Below are 20,257 nucleotides of genomic sequence, written 5' to 3'. Positions count from 1 at the left end.
CAGAGCAGCAGAATTTAAGGAGCAGCAAAAGCCAAGGCATCACACATATTTGATAGGAAAGGAAGACAACATTCTACACAGAATGTGAAAATTTTTCACGTAAACACTCCTGGCTTGTAAACATGCTTTATGAAGTATCCATCTTAAATATTTTGTTATCTAATGGGGATTAGTATATATTTTGAAAGATTAATATTCTTCATTCACGTAAACTATTTCTGAAGTAGAAGTGTTCTTCAAAACAAAAGAAGCACTAGGTCCCCATAAACACTATTTATATTTCCCAAATACAGCAGCATTTCCCACCTCCTGGTCTACAGCATTATTCATAATTCCTTCAATGCTGCAAACGTGAGAGACTTGTTCATCATATATTCAGTAAATTTGACCCTCCAAGGTCAAATGGTTAAACCAAAAATGAACGAGTCAAAACCTCTGTAAACCATTTTAATACAAACTTTTGATATCGCAGTGATGGTATACTTATATAAAGTAATATTGTCAGCAAATTATAATGAAAAGGAAAAGTTATAATCCAATAATTTAGTACTGAGGTGATGAATTATGACTTTTATAATGTTCCATTGATATTACTTAAAACAGAATATTACAAGCTAATTATATGGTGGAAATTACAAGAGTATCTCGGTAGAATACTAAATCCTTAATAAATCAAGCACTTCTTACATTACCCTTGCAAGGTCTTCAGAATGTGAGATAGGTAAGGATTTCCTTATACTCCTAGAATGTAAATACTGTTTTATTAAATATGCAGTGGAACAGGGAGAACAATTCTTTTTGCTTTATGCAAACTGATCTTGTCAATGAACTTCTGAAAATGTGAATTTGATAACCACTTGTCATAGACTCAGTGGATGGTCTCATAGCTTTTCTGCTTCTCTAATGTCATTATCTGTGCATGGTTGTTTTGGTTTACTGCTAGTCTATGAAACCAGAGAAGAGCAGGCTTTTTCCTGGAAAACCTGGAGTTTTCTCATATGGTTATGGCCCTGTGACTCAGAAAACTCACCACTGAATGCTCCAGGCTCTGTGAGAAGGAGGAAGCCTCCAAAGACCAATACAGCTGGGCAGCACAGAGGCTCCTGCAGCTCCTGAGACTGCTTTCCATAGGGCTTTCTGAAGGGTGTCTTCCACAGGTCCCCTCCACCCTTCAGCAGTTCTGGGCAGGACCTGGCCATTTCCCTATTCCATACTGCATTTCTGATCTCCATCTAGGCATGATGGGGGAAGGAGGCAGGTGACTCCTGGAAGGATTAAAGGATATTTTAATATTTGTCAGTGGTGGAGGTGAAGAGACAGACAATGCATGAGCAACCAGTGCTCTCTTACCAACTTCAGCAGCTGGCAATTATGCAAGTCCTGTGCTCACATGATGCTGTCTGGCTCTGATGAATCCAAGTTTTCTCATTAGTTTTGAAACCACAATCAGTATGGTTCTATTGAGATATAAGGGTAACATCAGGTCATTTTAACTCAGAATAAAAACACTAGCTAGATGGTGGTCGAACAAGGATTAAGTATTAAGACAGACCTCAGCATCTGATACAGGCTACCTGTTTTGGTTTTTAACCATTCAGATTTGTTTCGTGTTTGTATTTTCAGGATTTTTGTTATTAAAGGTATACTCAACATCATTGCATGTCTCAGCATCAGTTGTCAGGAATAGCAGATCTGGGGGTTTCTCTGTGGTGGTATTCTCTAGTGGTGGTATTTCCACTTGCCTGTCTCTGCCATGTAGGCTCACCGTGCCTTTCTCCTTCCTTTCCCTCACTGTGTTATCAGCGTCAGCTTGGAATTTTCCACCAACCATGGCCGCTCCTGGGCCCTGCTCCACACCGAGTGTTTGCCTGAGATCTGTGCTGGGCCTCATCTCCCCCACAGCACTGTCTACGCCTCTGAAAACTACAGTGGGTGAGTATTCTGTGCAAACCTGAGATGAGAGATTAGAGATAGATATGAATTATGGGGGACAGAAGAAAGCAGCAAAGCACACCACCCCATGTCATCTTTCATTTTTGACTAGCTGAGCACAGCATGGAAGGAGTGTTCTGGTCTCCCTGGCTGCCCAGTAATGAAATTTGAAAAATATGAGGCTGTCATATAATATTATTTTTTTCTGACACTATAGGTAAATTAAAAAAAAAAAAAAAAAACTGGGGACAGCATGCTGGTAAGAGAAAAGTTATATCCTGTCAAAGCCACAAAAGTTTTTCTTTTCATTCAGAGGAACCATCAGTCAAAGCCATATTTACATCCTCAGACACCTTTACTCACTTGGAACCCTTATGGTGGGTTACAATGAAGTGCATCCTCTGCACTTCAGCAGGTGGAGGCGTTGTTAGAATCACTTTCTTACATCAGCCCTTCTCTTTATTAAGTGTCTTCAGGGCTGTTCTGGCTGTGAAGTGAACTTGTCATCCCATGGCTGTACATCCCTCTGCATCCCAATTTCCGTAGACACTTCAGAGCAATGTGTATGACCATGAGAAGAACGAGTAGCTGAAGCATTGGCATGGTCTGGTGACCCTCCATTTCTGTACCATTTTCATAGGAGCCATTACCCCTGGTGTGTGTAGCGGGTGCAGTCCCTGTGGATGATATGAGAGTGATGGCCCAGAGAGACAGTAGGCCAGATCCTCCATGCCCCACTTCTCATCCCCAGGGCTTTCCACCCAACAGAGTTCAGTTGCACTGAAAGGTTTAATTCAGGATGCAATTTAGGAGGTGTTCATCGGGATGGAGAAGCTGCTATAGATCTTTGCTGGCTTCAGGTATTCACACAGGGAAAAAAAAATGCTGGGTTTTATAATGTAATAATTAACATTCATATATTTTTGAAAATATCATAAGCCATGCTTTGTTGCTTTTTTCATTTATACTTTCTAAAGCTGCAGTATCTTAATTGGTTTATTGAGCAAATTTTAGTATAAATAATTCTCACCAAGCTTGCAGTGCAAGCAAATGTATCCAGTCACTTAATGAGTATCGATGTAAAACAGAATTTGTGTTATATGATATGTATTTCAGGTGGAACCGAATAACTATTCCCCTTCCCAATGCGGCATTAACAAGTGACACAAGAATTCGGTGGAGGCAAACAGGACCAATCCTTGGAAATATGTGGGCAATCGATAATAGTCAGTATTCTTATCAACAACCATGCTACATCCGAAGAATAATTTTTTATGCTGCTCCAAGTAAACATTTTCCAGAATCAGAGGTCACAAGATTTTCAGTTTGTAAAATTTTTGTTCTTATCTTCAGTCAGTAACAATTGCATTTTGAAGCCAAAGGGGAATTTTGTCCTTTGAAAAGATAGTCTAGTAGCTTACCCCTTTTTTGCTTTTAATTGAATGCTTTCTAGGAAAAAATATTTGTGTCAATAACCTGATATAACATTTCCTCTGACTGCTTAGTCCAAATTACATAAACAGGTACCGCACTGTGCTATTAAGGACACGAACTGTGCCACCCTAAGCAGTAGTTACAGCAGCTGGGACATATTTTTCCTCTCTGGACATAGAAGACCTTCATAAAACAATGTTGCTACCAAAATACTGACAAAACTTTTACATTGTTTACAGTATCTCAAGGGGGGAAAGACCATCTGTAACAGGGAACTGGTCTTCTTTTGGGAAATGATTTTTCATGTACCTGTGGTTTTTTAAATGGATGTGATGAACTGAGAGGAGCTTATAGTTACACATGTATTTATAAAACATACTGCAGAGGATACTATAGTAAATATTTTAAAGCACAGAAAAATATTTTGGAACACAAAATAAAACATATACATTGCATGAAAAGGAGGAGAAAGCATGTTTGAAAGGAGTAAGAATGAGCAGGTGCGAAGTTTTTAGTTTGCTCATTAACCTCAAATGCTTGGGACTACGTAAACTACATCCAGAATTTGTTTTGCTAGCTGTATGCATTAAGTATGTACTATAAAACTTTACAGTGATGTACAATAGCCTGTGAAATTTTGTAGTGATTCCTAATAAGGTTTGATATGGAGCCTGGCAATGGTAAATATTGTCACGTTTTGCAAAATTCTTAAAACAGATTAATGCCTCATTTTGAAAAGAAAATGCTTGAAGCTGCCTCAATAGTGCAATGCCACAAATTACAGTTTTTCACAAAAAGTAAAGAAAATTACTCCTTAATCACATTAATGTTATGTAGCACCCTCTTGACATTCTGGATAGAGTAGTAATACTTGTCCTTAGAGATGATGATTTACATGAAAAAGAAAATAAAGGGGGAAAATGGTACATGTAAGTAAGAAGATGTTTGTGAGCATCTGCAAAGATGACTTGCTACCTAACAAAATATAGAATGTAGGCATTGGTGAAACTCACAGAAGTTCACAGAAACAAGAGCAATATAAAATCCAAGGACTTAAATTCTTTAAAACAGAACAAAACAAGAAGATTTTGAAAGTTAGCATACACTTCATATATCTACACTACGTTTGCTTGTAAAACCAAATAGTGAGAGCTCTGATGAAGGATACTGCACACTCAACTGTGTACCATCTCAGAGTCAGAGTTGGTTTTACCAACCATCTGCCTACAGTGTGCTTGCTCCAAAATTTGTTTGAGATGTAGAACTATCTCTATGACACAGGAATCACGTGTTAATGGTGAACGCCTTTCTAAGGTTTTGCATGCCTCCTTTGGTACACACTAGTGAAACTGAAGCTTTACAATGTACTGAGGGAAAGACATTTGATTGGCAAGCCACTCAAATTCTTGAAGAGAGAGGAAGAATTTCAAGGATTCAGCACTCTGACTTTTAGCTTCACAACTGTTTCTTATGTGAATTAAGTTTTAAATGAAATCTGGAAGGTGGCCATCTTTTAGAAACTCTGGAAAACTGCCAGTATTCATAAAGCTTTTTTTATTGTGAATTACATCATTACATCTTTAACCCTTCTACTTTTACCACCCCCTCAAAGAGACCTCAAAGCAAACAAATAAATCAAACAGACAGAACAGAAATTTTGCACCCTGAAAAGTGAGAAAATTTGGAAATTGCATAAAGTCTGATAGGGAGTTAATTACAGGGAGTGACTAATGGATTTATAGAGTGTCTGCCAGGGAGTACTGACACACAGCTATGACGGGCAGCATCAAAAAAGTAAGAGAAAGAATAAGCATTGGCTGTTACAGATGATTTTGAATTGGTAGTTATTTGGGTGATTTTCCAAAAGTCACTGTGCAAGTGATAAATCCAATGGTCATTATTCAACTGAAAGGGTAGCGCTGTTCAGGCCTAAGGCCTGTTTATCACATTGTGTTGAAAGGACATTGCCCTCAAGTTGCTGTTTTGGACTATACTCAGATTAATGCATTTCTTCACTGTGAGGTACAGATTATACAGAGATTTGCTAATCTTTCCATCTTTCCTATTTTTCACAAAATATCAACACTGTTGATTAGGAGTCATCGGAGGAAGAAGAAATAAAAGAGTAAAAAAGTCTGGAATGTTTCTGAGTACATATTATTTGGAATTTTATTCCATTTGAAAGAATCGGTGAAAGTGCATGATATTTCATAGTTACTTAAGATATATCAGAGCAGATGAAGAAAAAGGCAAGAAAATGGCCAGTACCTAGCAGTTCATTGGATGTTGCTCACGATCTTAGAAAAATCAGGTATCTGATTTAGATCACCAGCACCTCCTGCAACAGACAGACATTACCCTTTAAACACTAAATTATCCCAGACTATCCTTGACAGAGAGAAAAAACTCCATTACTCAGTTCTACAGAAAGATACAATCAAATGCACTTTATTCTTTTTCAGACCTCTTTCAGATAGTGGGATTAGCTGAAATCCAATACCAATAAATACTATACCTGTATGACAATACTTTATTGTATTTGTTATATCCGTTTTATCACATAACATAACCCTTCATTTAACTAATTTCTTTTCTTTGCAGTTTATATTGGTCCATCCTGCCTCAAATTCTGCTCAGGTCGAGGACAGTGTACTAGAAATGGCTGCAAGTAAGAGCTATAATTCACTGCTTGTATTCAATTTTTGTCATATATTTCACTTGATGGTCTGAAAGTTGAAGTGATTTCCATTTCAGTCCTTGCTTTTTGAGATGACTAAATATAAAACCAGCATAGCCCCCAGAATGCATAAAACTCACTTGAGAGCTAAATATCAATCTTTCTAAACAGCCGCATACTTAATAATTTTAAAAATAATTTTATTTTGGCAGAGAGTCTAAGTTCCAGTTCACCTTAAAATGTGCCACAGAGCCCATTGGAATGTCAGTGATGCATGCTTTATACTGTTTTTAGAAGTGATTTGGGACTGTATCACTTTTATATTAAATTTCAGGGAAGAATCACGATTTTCATAGTTCTAATATCCCATAGCCCCATAGACCTCAAGGACAGAAGGTCAGCACTCCATTTTTTTCCTGAAAGTCTGGCTTTTAAAAAGTGTTTCAGCCTTAAAAGTAAAATCAATAAACACTTTCAAAACTATGGTGTCACTATTTTTAGGTGTTGCAGAGAACGTGATCCACGGGGCGTTCTGTCCTGTTACACAGTTGCTTGTAATTACATCTGACATGCTATAGATAAAACTATTTGACATATGGACAACTGTAAATTACGTCTGCAGTATTTTTGTTACAAAAATTAATAGAAACATCACTACATGTTAAGCGTAGATTTTGGGAGCGGGTTAATAACTATATTTTTTTAATTGGAAAAGTCAGTACTAGCTAAAAGAAAGGTATTGACTATACAGTACAGGTCTAGAGAGGTTCTTGGTCCTTAGATTTGAGAGGGACTTTGTAGGTATCATCTACTCTTGAGAGATTTCAGGCATGTTCTAGTCTGCTAGAAGACCAGAAGACGAGAGAAGATGGGCTCAATGTAAGGAAGGCACTAACTACTCTATTCAATCTCCCTCATCCCCAGGTGTGACCCTGGCTTTTCAGGGCCCGCATGTGAGACGGCTTCGCAGACCTTCCCCATGTTCATCTCGGAGAGCTTCGCCAGCTCCCGCCTCTCCTCCTACCACAATTTTTACTCTATCCGTGGAGCTGAGGTCAGCTTTGGCTGCGGGGTCCTGGCCAGTGGCAAGGCGCTGGTCTTCAACAAGGACGGGAGGCGCCAGCTCATCACCTCCTTCCTCGACAGCTCCCAGTCCAGGTGAGAGCAAAAGAGCAGCAATGCAAGGTATGGGAACAGGGGAATTACACTGTGACAGGAACCCCTCCTCTTTCATATAACCTTGTGTGCTGGTCATTTTAGCAGGAAGAAAAGGTTTTTTTAAACCCCTTTGTCCCATAGTTTATTTCCAGCTCATAGCTGTACAGGCTTGTGTTGTGTTTTTTTTTTCCCTGCTTTGTAAACAGCAGAGCCCAAAATAGACTGGAGGGAAGTTATTGTACAGTGAGACTGGAAAATATGAAATGTTAATACCAAACCTGAGTGTCAAAGCCAAGTGCTAATTAATTATTTATAAGGCTGTGTTTATTTGACAGCTTGTGGCAGCTGATTAGATCAATTCACTGTCTCTCCCTCCCTTTCAGAGCCTAATAAATAATTAAATGCTGTACTGATTGGCATTTTTTAAACATATGTGCCACATTGCATTACTTGATAGTAAAAACAAATCGCACACACAAAGGCACATAAATGATATTTATCAAAATTTGTCTAAATTGAGAAGATCATAAAACAACCTGGTTAGGGAAAAAAAAAAAAAAAGATGTGTATGGTATCCTGGAAATACTTTGTGTAATTCTGCTGCAGGTTCCTGCAGTTCACGCTACGCCTAGGAAGCAAGTCTGTGCTGAGCACATGCAAAGCGCCCGACCAGCCTGGCGAAGGAGTGCTGCTGCACTACTCCTATGACAACGGCATTACATGGAAACTACTGGAGCACTATTCGTACCTGAACTATCATGAGCCAAGGTACATGCGTGAATGTTATGAATAGTGTTATCTACATGCATTTAATGCTGGTCATGGTCACTGCAATGCTGAGAGTGAAGGCATCTGCCCAAACGTGGGCACGTGGTGCGGGAGAAGAGTGAAGATCTTTTGTTGCACACTGGAAATTACTATTCTCCCTTAAAAACGTGAAGCTGTTCTGGGCACTTCTCATTCATGCCTGCCTCTATAAACAATGAATGCATGGATTTGGCAGCATCCAAGGCTTAGCTGACATGACAGGACAAGCAATGTGGGATGAGGGGGAAGAAATACACTTGTGGGAAATAGGGGCATGTCTCATCCCATGGAGGCAGCCACTTGTAAAGAAAAATTAACATAAATTATTTGTAGCTTTGAAGCCATAGATACCTTCACTAAAGCATCCTCTGGGATTAGGAGTCTGCAGGCAGCATAGGACAGTGGAGATGAAATGCGACTGAGAGGGTCTCTCTAGGTCAGTGGGGAAATTGCTCCAGCTCCCGTTATGAAAGGGATTACATGACTGTGCCTGTGTCGGTGGGTTGGACACGGTGCCCTGGGAGGACGTGACAGTGTCTGCTCCTGGGAATCATGCAGATCACAAAGAAGCCAAACAAAGAGATCATCTCATCTAACAGCACTTGCATATGTCACCAGGTTAGAGGGGGATGTATGGGACATATGTAGAGAAGAATGTAGTGTCTCCCATTACATTTGTGAGACCACCCACCAGCTGTTGTAAAGCACGTATTAAATCAGGAGTCTCCGTAAGCATGCCTCTATTGCAAGCCCAGAACCACCCGGGCTGGCTCTGTGCAAACCCACCCAAACCTGGAAGCAGCCACCCCCTGCAGCAAAGCCAATAAATCCTGATGAAAGAAGGTGCTCTGTGAGGGGGCACACAAGAGGCAGAGCTAAAACTGGCATCACAGGTCCCTCCCCACCGCTCTGATCCTGCCCAAGGGCGGTTTTGTACCAGATATTGCCAAAAAGAGCTATCTTCATCTTGTTAATAACCCAATAAGACAGAACATGATTAAGAATATTCTGAAGGGGAAAAAGGAAAAATAATACTAATAATAACTTCTAACATTACATATATTTCCTGAGAGCAATATGAAATATTCAAAAATCTGAGAGGAATGGCTATATTTGGTAAAAGTATACAGTATTTGGGCTTTAATTTCTGAAGTTTTACGTGTTACTGAAGGAAAGATTCTACAACCTTATACACTCATAAAACCTTCTTCAAAATATCTTTTCCCGTCCTTTATTATAGTCACATATATATTTTATATGGCCCTGTTTCTAATTCTTAGATTCAAGATTAGAGCTGTAAGAATTATATTTCCCTAAAGGTTTTTAATATATAGCACTATTAATTTTTTATAACAAAAAAGAAAATACACTTTCTGGTGACTGATTTTAATGGAGTTTAAGATATAAATGTAGCAAATTATATTAGTGCCAGAGATTTCTTTTGCTCTTTGAATTAAGTGTGAAACACTTAATTTCTTGAGTTCTGACAGGGCAAAGAGCTAAGCACAACATACACAGGTTAGAAAGGTTTGCTGTGGGATACATATACTCCATTCTGAGTAAAGAGAAAAATGACAGGCATACAAACCTGAAGGTAATGCTGGCAATAATTATGATGAAGAACACGAAGAAAACTTCACCTTTTTGTATTGTGTTGTATAAAAATATTAGCAATTTTGGTAACATAGATGGACTGCTACAAAGTTTGGCAATCAATCTGTATCCAGAAATTTAATTAATCTTCAGTCATACAAAAAATAATTACACATTTAATGTTCTGCTGAAAAGGTGCGTTTAATCTGCTAACATTTGACAGCTGCATTTTTCTTCTGAGCAGAACAGCGGTGGCTTTTCAATATTAGGTATGCGCATAGCTTGAAAGAATGAGATCAGAGCAAAGGTCTCCCAGCTGGTTTTTAAGAAATCTAATGGTAGCTGGTAATGTTAGTAAGAACACTTTTCTTCTCTGCAGCAGAAAAGTCATTAGCAAGGATCCCCCTCCCTCTCCATCTATCTCCAGCAAATCAAAGTCAGACAGGAGAAGCTGTTATAGCTGGAGATGCAGTCAGGTTCTGCATACTAACATACGTGGTTTACACCAGCATTTTTAGATTGTTTCCTTGACCCCTGGGATAAGAAATTTATTTTAACAAGCATTTAATATTTAACATCCAATAGGTATATCAAAGATGTATGTCGATTTAGGATTTTCTGTAAATTACTGTCAGTGAGAATCGGTGTCCACGTGGGTGAGCTTGTGAGGGTTAAGAGTGAAAGGGAAGTTGTTGGCATCAAAGACAGCCAGTAAGAGAGAAATGTGCCCAGGATTATAAGAGAGCATCAGCTCGTACAAGTGCCAACTGCTTCCTGGCATATGCTGGATGCACTGTTCCTGCCGGCTGGGGTACCAGCTTTCCTCAGGTTTGTCCGACTGGCCCCTGAAAGGCAAAAATATCAGCTCTTTTAGCATCAGTAGCACTTTAGTGTCATTTGTGCCTTTGAAAATTGGCCTGAAAAGTTGTAGAGTTGCTGCTTATTAGGGGATCTTTGGCAGGCAGAAAGGTTGGCCTTGTGGTTTATTCATGTGCCGGAAAGTAATACAGTTTGGTCTTTCTTTAGCAGGGTATGAAGTAGTTCAAGCGTCTGTTTATTTGAGTAGCAAAAGAAATGTATCCGCCATTCATCCATCATGTGCACTGCTGGTCCCTTGCCACCGGGATGTGGCAGCATCTTCTCTGGCTGTCCCCCAGCACCGCTCCCTTCAGACTACGGCCGGCAGAAAGCAGCTCCTAGAAATGCCAGTCAGGACATTTTGAGTGCTTCCCACTTGATTAGCCAAGAAGTTTGTTTTTTCTTGCTAATTGATTTAACATGTTCTTATTTAAAATAAGAAAAAAGGGGTACTATAAATTTACTTTTTACAAGCACAGTTTAGCAAGTCATTTTTAAGAGAGTGGTTTTGCACCAAGAGCACTGAAGGGACAGACTTCCATATGCACAGAACAAAACATTACAACAGGCAGCTTAGAAAGCCTTAAGTCTGAAAAAAACCCTTGGTGCTAAGGTATAAAATTATGTTTCCAGTTTACCTGATTTGTCATTTTACCCAAATTTCCTCCAAGATAGAAAGAAAAATATCGACGACATGATGAGTTTGCCAAAACCTCTTTTGCCAGCATGTAATTGCTCACCGATGGAGACAAATGTCCCTCTTGCCATTCTGTTTCACAGCCCACGTGCGTTGCATGGGGCACTCTGGTCCTGGTGATTTATGGAGCTTTCAAGAAAGTGTCGTTTCTGTAGCAATTAATGCGTGCTCCCTGCTGCTGTGTACAATAATTGCTCCTGGAAATTAGATATTACTCTTAATTTTCTTAGCAGTTTGTCAATTATAGGTGTGTTGACATAGCTGCCATGACAAATCAGGTGACCTTGCATACCAGAAGAGCCTGGGACTCACCTCCGGTAGCATCTTTATGCAACCACACAAGAAACGTATGCCATAAGCCTACACATGATCACACTGACAAGATGAGCCTTTTCCACTTGAATGTGGCCATTTACAGGGGTGGGTTCTTCTAGGACAAGAGAAACACAGGCATAATAACATCAGTGCTGTGCAGAAACAAACACAGATGTAAAGAAGATGCATTTTTTTGGGTCAGGACAAAATCCACTGTGTCCGGAAAGGTGGAGGCAGAACTTGTAAATCCCTGGTAGCTGATCATCCCTTTGCCAGCCTAAGCCCCCCACCTGCAACTGGGCTTCTGCTGGAGGCATTCAGGTTTCTTCTGGCAAGGAGGTGCCACTTTAACATTTGCAGAGAGCTCCAAGGTACAAGCAAAAAATTACAAAATTGGTGGAAATTCTTTTCTGTGGCTTTTCCACATGGCTGTCTATCAGCACTTATTGCCAAGAGAACTAATAATTCCCCTGTCCCTGTCACTGGTGGAAGCTATACCAGTAGAAGCTGAGGTTTCTGTGGGCTGAATTTATCCTTGGATTTTTAGGGTTAGTAAGAAAAACTAACAAAAAATATATCCCCAGGGAATTAGCACAAACAGTGTCACTTTCAATAATAATTTTGGTTTGTTTTCCAGAATAATTTCAGTGGAGCTGCCGGAAGACGCAAGACAGATTGGCATTCAGTTCAGATGGTGGCAACCATACCACTCTTCTCAGGGTGAAGATGTGTGGGCGATCGACGAAATCATCATGACCTCTGTGCTTTTCAATAGCATTAGTCTGGATTTCACCAACCTAGTTGAAGTCACGCAGTCTCTGGGATTCTACCTAGGGAATGTTCAGCCCTACTGTGGTCATGACTGGACTCTTTGGTGAGAAACACATAGTCATTTCTGTTTTAATTTTGTTTTCTTTGTCTATTCATCCTACTAAGAAGCAAGTGATCTCTGCAAATGAGTCTTGTTGGCAGTTATTCAGAGTAATTGTGTCTCACCCACACATTATGGTCAAAACTACAGTCACTGATCTAATTCCAGTTAGATGTAACTATTTACACCTCATTGCCCAGAGAGTTATGTTTGGTGGGAACTGTGAATGTAGCATTCTTTTCCCATAAAATTTTAAAGAATCTCCCAATAGAAACAATTAGGAAAATTTCTGTAATCACCACTTAAAATCCAGTCAGATTAACATGGGTATAGAGGTTGTATAGTACCCAAATATTTTCTAAATGAAGTTCATATCTATTTATATGACTCTTATGTTACACTTAAAAAAAAGGAAAGGCAACAGAAGGTTGGTAGAATAGTGTTAGCCATTAGTAGTTATTTTGCCTGTTGTTATACCCATTTAGTCATTTACACTGCAATCAGCATTAACATACATATTGCAATGATACCCAAAATGCACTGTGCATTTAGGAAAAAAAAAAAAAAAAACAAACAAGGAAACATCACAAAGTAGTAAGTATATTTCTTTAAAGGCCAGAAAAAAATATCGGTGAAAAATGTGGAAAATAAAATTATGTTAGGATTGTTTAAGGTTTTTTTTAGGAAATTATTAATTTGTTCCAAAAATATAAAATTCTGAAGTACATAATTGTAACATTTAGAATTAACAAGGTAAACTCAAGTTAATTTCTATGTTTTGATTAAAACCAGATAACAGTTTTATGCTAGTCTGATCAACATGTAAACCCACTATAGCTTTAATTGGCATAGGTATATTTATTTGGTGAAATTACCATCACAGTAATTATAAGAAACCACAAGAAAAAAAAATATATTTTTTAATTCTATGAAAATATTAATAATTTTAGCATCCCCACGGACACTCAGAGAAACACCATTGGAATTTTATTAACAAGTACCTTTGAGCAATCTGATTTGACTTTCTGATCATCTGTCAAACTAAAAGGAGTTGGTTTAGCGGTAGGAACAACACACAGCGCTTTCTAGCAGTGATAATGAGGCAGCAGAAGCACCATTAACCACTTTAATAAGGACAAGGAAGGTACTTGCTGCTCATTAAAATGAAACAACATGTTAGGGCTCAAACTGTTCGCATCTTCTTCATCAAAGAGTTGGAATGAAAGCCCTTTAATGACATTGTTTTCCCTCTGTTCTTGTAAAGCTAGTTTGTTGGGGGGGGGGGGGGGGAGGTTATTTAAGATAGCAGAAGTTTTCCTGTTTTCCTCCTCTGAATTTAAATTAGAATCAAAATAATAAACATGAAGTTAAATTCTCTATGCCATATATTAACTAGGATTTGCAGTGCTCAGTCGTGGTGGAAATGTTGAACTTTCCATGCATCAAATAAAGTGAAGCATTTGTAAGACTTCCTTACTATGTATGTATAAGTATTTTTCATCATCCCTGGAAGACAAGTACTCTATCCTTCACTGACCTTGCTTCTCTCAAGGGAAATTTTTAAACTTATACAAAGTCTGTACAAATGGATGCTAGTTAAATTAATTATTGTTGGCTTTTCCCAGCTGTGAGTCCATTTGGTTCTCATTTTCTAACTCATGACTTTCTATGAGAAGAGCCTGCAGTAGCACTGACACCATCCTCTCGAGAAAAGTCTGACAACTGCTTTTTCATTAGTGGAACTATGGTAAATACGCTATAAATCATTCTACAGTGTGTCATCCTGAGGCCCGTTTTCACTGGATTGCCTTTAATTGTCTATTAGGTCTTCGTTTCTGCCTCAAAATTTGTAAACCTGAAATATTTATGCTTAAAATTTGGGAAAAGTCTATGAGGGTTATTTTTGTTGAAGAGGAAGGTTGTTCTTTTCAGTATCTGGTTTCATATAGAAAAGAGGGGTTTTTTTGATAAGTACGTGTTTTAAGCAAAGGTGATTTTTAAGTGTTTTATAATGATCTGTAACTGGTGCAGTCACTTGATTGTAATTGTCAACATTTGGTTTGACATTGGTTCTAACAGCAAGTGTATTGTGTATACTGAAAGGACTCCTGAACACTCTTAAATGAAGTGTTTGATGATGTACATTAACTCATCACTTCTCCAAAATGCTCATACGCAGGCCATGTTTTGACCCAAATGGAGTGTTCTGGAGTGTTACAGAATATTTACAGCCACTTGCTGAAATACATCCACCTACTGATAAAAGCACTAAAGTTTTTTTATTATTACTATTTTTATTTATTTTTTTATTCACCTGGATGCAAATGAAACAGCACAATATAAGAAAAATAAACTGTCTTCAGTCAGACTATGGTATTATGATTGAATTTGATGTAGCAGACAACAGAGTGTCCCATTGCCTCTTAAGCAGTCTGGGGAAAGATTGTAAATCTGGCTCATAATAAACTACCCTAATGGGGCAATACAATACAGCTGCCCTACATCAGCTTGACAGTTTGCCTGTGTTTATAAAATGTTTTGTCTTTTAGTTTAATTATTATTCTCTAACATGCAGAATGTTTCTTTCAGGTAATCAACTTAATTAGAATATATTAATACATTTAGGAATTATCTAACAAAGTAGGTATGATGTGATATAAAAAGACAAAAACTTCTATCTTTGATAGAAGCAGAGCTGGGGCCAGGATGAGTGTTTGGGATCTGGCTGTCACGTCAATATTCTCAGTCAATGCAGCTTTATAAAATCAGCTGCATCCATGTGGCCTTTCAGTATTCCTGAAAGTACCAGCCTTGAAAATGTGGTAACTCTGGGAATCCCAGAGCAGTTTGGAGAAGTGCAGACTGGCTGACATTCACTGTGATATCATTCCCAGAAGTACCAATTAGTTGGCAGTGCTTGGAGGGAGAGCGATTGTTCTGAGGGCACCTATGGGTATTGTGTTTCTGAGCCTCCACAGGTCTAATTATATACGCGCTAGAAACCAATTTACAACTACATATTTATACAAAAACGTGGCTTTTGCATTCTCAATTCCTGAAGATTTTTGCTAATTATTTTTATGCCAGGGACATTATTCTGTCTTGTACAAAATCCAGAAACGTATTTCAGCTGCATGATTCCTACAACAAACAAAGAAAACATTTGGTATTCCAGCAGAAAAGCCTACCGCTAACCACAGGAGAGCTGAAGAGCAAAGAAGTGGCAAGTAAGGTGGAAGACCCACCTTTAATGCTACCTTTGTTCAGCTGGAGGCAATTTGTGGATGATAAAGGACTTTCTGAACCCATAATGTGATTTCCTCCCGTGAAAAGAGCTCCTCATGGAACATCACAGATTGTCTTCATCTCCTCACTAGCTTCCATTTTCACATTTCTTTAATATTTATTTTAAACAGCTGTTTTCACTTTAATGCTTATTTAATGTACTGTGTACAATATGGCTAACTTATTAGGTTAAAATGAACACCAAACTTAAAAGGGTCTAATCATGATCTGAATTACCTCTAGGAAAAAATATAGGTGTTTAAGATTTTTTTTTCTAATTTTATGGCAGTATTACCATATAGAAGGATTTTTTGTGGAAACAAAGACAAAATGAAAACTAATTCTTTCCACCTAGGCTAAGTACCACTCCTTTGCTTTTCACTTTGGGGAAGACAGCTTTCAAGCAGACTCTTTATCAAACTGTTTAGTTTCAACTCCTTTATTCTGTTCAGCCAAGCTCCAGGTAACTGCTTTGTTACCAAAACATATTCATTTTTACATTTGCAATGCCAAATCATTATCCAAATCACTGTTACATATAGCTCTCAGCTAATGACACTGCACACAGCTGATACCTGAAAAGCATGGTTGTTGTACTGGCACAGATTTCTCAAGGCAGCTTCTGTAAAACCCAGATTTCCCACTTCAGCCACGAAGTCCCAAGTTGCATTGTAGAAATTAACAGCAAGTCAGCATTAGTTTTTAAATTTGTCATAGTTGTCATTTTGAAAAATAAAAGATAAAGTTGGAAGAAAAAGGAACTCAGGCGTTATCCAAACAAAATTTTCTGAGACGCATTCAGTTCTAACAATAAAGCCACAACTGCAGGTTGCCAGCTGGAACGCTGATGAACATACATTATATCCTCTGCTCAATTTAAAATTACCCATCCCGTTGAGAAGAAAAACACTGACAACACTGATGGAAAGTGCAGGCAGTTGAGATACAGTTTTCCAAGGCAATTTATTGTCTTCTGGTCCAGCTGTCCATTACAGTACCCCAGCAGAGAAGGGCTGGTAAATATCCTCAGTCAGTTCACAGTGCTGATCAACGTAGAAGGCAGCTTCACGTGGTGTTATGGGGTAGATCAAGGAAAAGCAAGGTTAGAGAGAAAACAGGACCCTGGATCTTAAACTTTTACCAAGTAAACCAATCTAAGTAAAGGAGACACTATTTTCATTCTATGAGAACCTTCTTAAAAGCATTCTCTTTTGGAGGATAGTGTACAGGATTTAAAGTTTAAATCGTTATTACTTCCTCCTAATACATCCGTGCATTTGATTCTTTTTTCCTTTTTAATAGCATATAGGATAAAAATACATTTAAATTAAAATATCCTTATAATTTCAAACTATGTAGTGTGTTACCATACACATGATAACTGGGTACCTTGTATCATGTATGTATGAGGCTTGGTGCATTCCAAGCATTACTAATGACAAAATTATCATCTGCAGTCCACTGGGCAATGTGTTATAACTCATATCCTGCAGAAAAGAAGCAGAAGATAGGTGACATTCATTCTGAAACAGTCAAAAGTCAGTGAATGCATTACAAATAATATCAATTGAAAATCAATGGAATGAAAAGTCTATGTAATAAGAATATTTTAAACTAAATTCAGTGTATCTTTGCTGTCCAGTATTTGAATGAAATTACAGCTGTTACTGTGAAATGACCTTAGGCAATGGACGCTCCTGGGAATGAACTTCCTTTTTGTTTTGTTTTGGTGGTGGTGGTGTTTTGTGTGTTGTTTTTTTTTGTTTGTTTGTTTTTGTTGTTGTTGTTGTTTTCTATATGTTATCCTTTGCTTGCTCCTAATTTGATCTTTCATGCAAAGAGTATACAGTAAGAACTAACAGAATAATGCAGTGTTTCACACTCTGGGATACATCAAGGCTTTCCTGGTAATTTACAGAAGTACCAACTGAAAGGTCTTCCTGTATATTGTCATATCCCATGTGCCAATCTCCAGAACAAAGAAAGAAGTAACACTGTATTTAATGCATAACCATTCCTAATATTCCCTTCTGAATTATTTTGGAGATGGATTCTTATTCTTTCCTTACATCTCTCAGTTTTACAGGAGATTCAAAGCTAGCTTCTAGCATGCGCTACGTGGAGACCCAGTCTATGCAGATTGGAGCTTCATATATGATACAGTTCAACTTGGTGATGGGCTGCAGCCAGAAGTTTACTCCTCATATGGACAACCAGGTGAAACTGGAGTACTCCACCAATCATGGCCTCACGTGGCATCTTGTTCAGGAGGTGAGGCCAGTAGCAAGACCTTTGTCTTCCACAAATTCTGCTTATACAAAGATCATCTGAAATATACTCGTGGCATTGGTCAAAGGAGGATGTTTTCCTCGCTCCCGTTTCTAAAAAGAAACCTTCAGCTGGAGTCAGTCAAAATGACTAATAGAAGTGTTTAAATTGTTATTCATAATATTTGGAAGAGAAGTATCTGAAAGTCTGAAACACAAAATAGTGACAGGAATGGAGCAAGTCTAAGGAAAGAATTGGGGCACTAGACAGAGCTACAGAATAATGGTTGCGATCTTTCCTGTGCTATTGCTTTGCTTTTCGAAGTAAAATGCATCTACGGTTTCCTGGAATTTAAATGGACATAAATTCTTTCTGCCTTTGTGCTCAGCCATTTCATAAATGGAAAGCACTTTCCTTCAGGGGATTGTAATGTAGAGCCTTTCATCTCCCATCCCTGGTTCAAACACAGTCCATGGCAGCAATGACCAACAGTTTCCCCCATCACTGGTGGAAGTGCAAATAGCAGAGTTCACTGCTATTTCCCCATGTGGCTCAGTCCCGTCTCAGCACAAATGTGAATAGCACATTTGGCCGTGATTTGTGCTTTTGTTTTCCATCTTAGATGGCAAGCTGGAGTTTCCTTGACTTCAGTGTGAACTAACAAACATCTATCAGCTGCCTTTGGGCAAGTTTAGAGGATGTCAGGGAACCGGTCCTGATGTCTCTTCAGTGGCAGTCCTGTGCATTCACAAAGACATTTGAACGTCCAGTCCAACATCTTTTATGAGCAATGAAAACATTTTCCTGCTTCACTTGCCCTGTTGTGTTTCGCCACATTTACTTCGGTGGGCAGAGTAGAGAAATGGCAATAACTGAAGTTTTAAACTTTGCAAATTAAAGTAATGCTTTCTTACCTTAAATGGAATTCAGATGAAGGCTGTACTGTATTTTAAATGTTTTTCATGTCTTCTATACCTAGCAGGCATCACCATAGTGTCCAAGAATAGTTCTTATGGGTTTTGTCTTTGCCATCAACGAAAGATCAGTTCCCTTCAGATTTTAGCACTCCTTTCCTGTCTCAGTGAAGCTGTGTTCAGAGAAAAGAACTTGCAGCCAAGTCCTTTTCCTCATACCACCCATGTTGCTCTGATAAAAGAGTAATAAAGGAGGCTATTTGTAGTATGCTTCAAGGATGTAATCTGGCCAATACACAAAACACTAATTAATTAAAATATTTGAAAGTTTTGTTTGCTTTACACGCACTGATCAGATCCTATTTTATAAGATCTTTTATGGGAGATGAATCAACGAAAAATGTTTGAAAATTGCTGGAAAGGAAACTAATCCTTTAGAAAATCTACTGAAAAAAATAAAAAAAAAAAACAACCCATCAGCAACTAAAACAGAATAAGACACCAAATCTTCATTTAACATTCTAAGATATTTGAGCAATATTTTTCTCCATGAAATAATAATTTATTCTGCTCTTCTTTATATTTCACTACATAAATATTCCTAATTGCTTTAACTACCATAAAGTATGATTGCCTTATTATTAGTTTCATAGCAGTCAAAGTATGCTATTTGCATAGGCAAGTGTCTCTCCCAAAGGTCTCCCTTGTGTCCAACAGCCCTCAAAGGTATGAGCACAGCAATAAACACCAAACGGCTGTGGGAAATTTGGAGGTGGTCTGGAGGCAGCTATGCTGTGACAGCGGTAGCAGAATGGATTCTTTAAATGGGTAGCCAGAGTAACACACAAGTTGTTAGAAACATTCAAATGTTTTACTAATACCTCTTCAAACCCACGCTACAAATTTTGAGGTTCTGTTCTGGCAATATATAGATGAATAAATGGAATATTGCAGAAAAACAGAGTAACAAGGGAAGAGCAGGTCTAGAAAATGGTATGGACCTGGAATAATGGACTGTGTTCATATTTAATATATATATTTAAAAAAAAAAAAAAAAAGACAATCAGATTTTCTGAAAAGAAGAAAGAAAATTTTGGGAACAGACTTCTCCGGGAATCTTGAGTTACATACAGAAAGAGATCATTGAAGCAGAAAGTGGGAATTCGCACCACTTTCTGTAGGTATCAGAGCTGATACAGCTGCAGAGCATGGTAAGGGCCTTTAGATGCACCTTCAGTAAACTGCAGTTTGGGTGCCAAAGTTAGATGCTCTTGGGTGACTCTGGCAATTCTTCCTGCTCCCATTGAAGAGGGAGGGAGTGGGGTCCCCAGGCAAAGCTTCACAAGTACATCTCTAATATGACCAGTAGACCAATTTTGTAGACTTAGTACATAGTAGATTTGTAGACTTATTCCATAGTCAGTGCTAGATGCTGGGGTGAAAATAGT

General features: G+C 38.4%; 1 protein-coding gene across 2 annotated transcripts in view; it reads left to right on the top strand.

Moving 5' to 3' along the window:
• RELN (reelin) overlaps positions 1 to 20,257 on the top strand; it is a 293,331-nt gene that overhangs the window by 189,576 nt on the left and 83,498 nt on the right. For both annotated transcript variants that reach the window (XM_066986910.1, XM_048068408.2), the window contains exons 15-21: positions 1,804 to 1,932; positions 3,049 to 3,158; positions 5,968 to 6,034; positions 6,968 to 7,201; positions 7,808 to 7,969; positions 12,109 to 12,345; positions 17,706 to 17,898. In XM_066986910.1, the coding sequence (XP_066843011.1) occupies positions 1,804 to 1,932; positions 3,049 to 3,158; positions 5,968 to 6,034; positions 6,968 to 7,201; positions 7,808 to 7,969; positions 12,109 to 12,345; positions 17,706 to 17,898 (1,132 nt within the window). The remainder of the gene's footprint in view (positions 1 to 1,803; positions 1,933 to 3,048; positions 3,159 to 5,967; positions 6,035 to 6,967; positions 7,202 to 7,807; positions 7,970 to 12,108; positions 12,346 to 17,705; positions 17,899 to 20,257) is intronic.

Source organism: Anser cygnoides, chromosome 1 (assembly GCF_040182565.1).
Source record: "Anser cygnoides isolate HZ-2024a breed goose chromosome 1, Taihu_goose_T2T_genome, whole genome shotgun sequence".
NCBI lineage: Eukaryota > Metazoa > Chordata > Aves > Anseriformes > Anatidae > Anser > Anser cygnoides.
The sequence above is the reverse complement of the archived record's forward strand: the minus strand, read 5'-3'. Positions and strand labels throughout refer to the sequence as shown.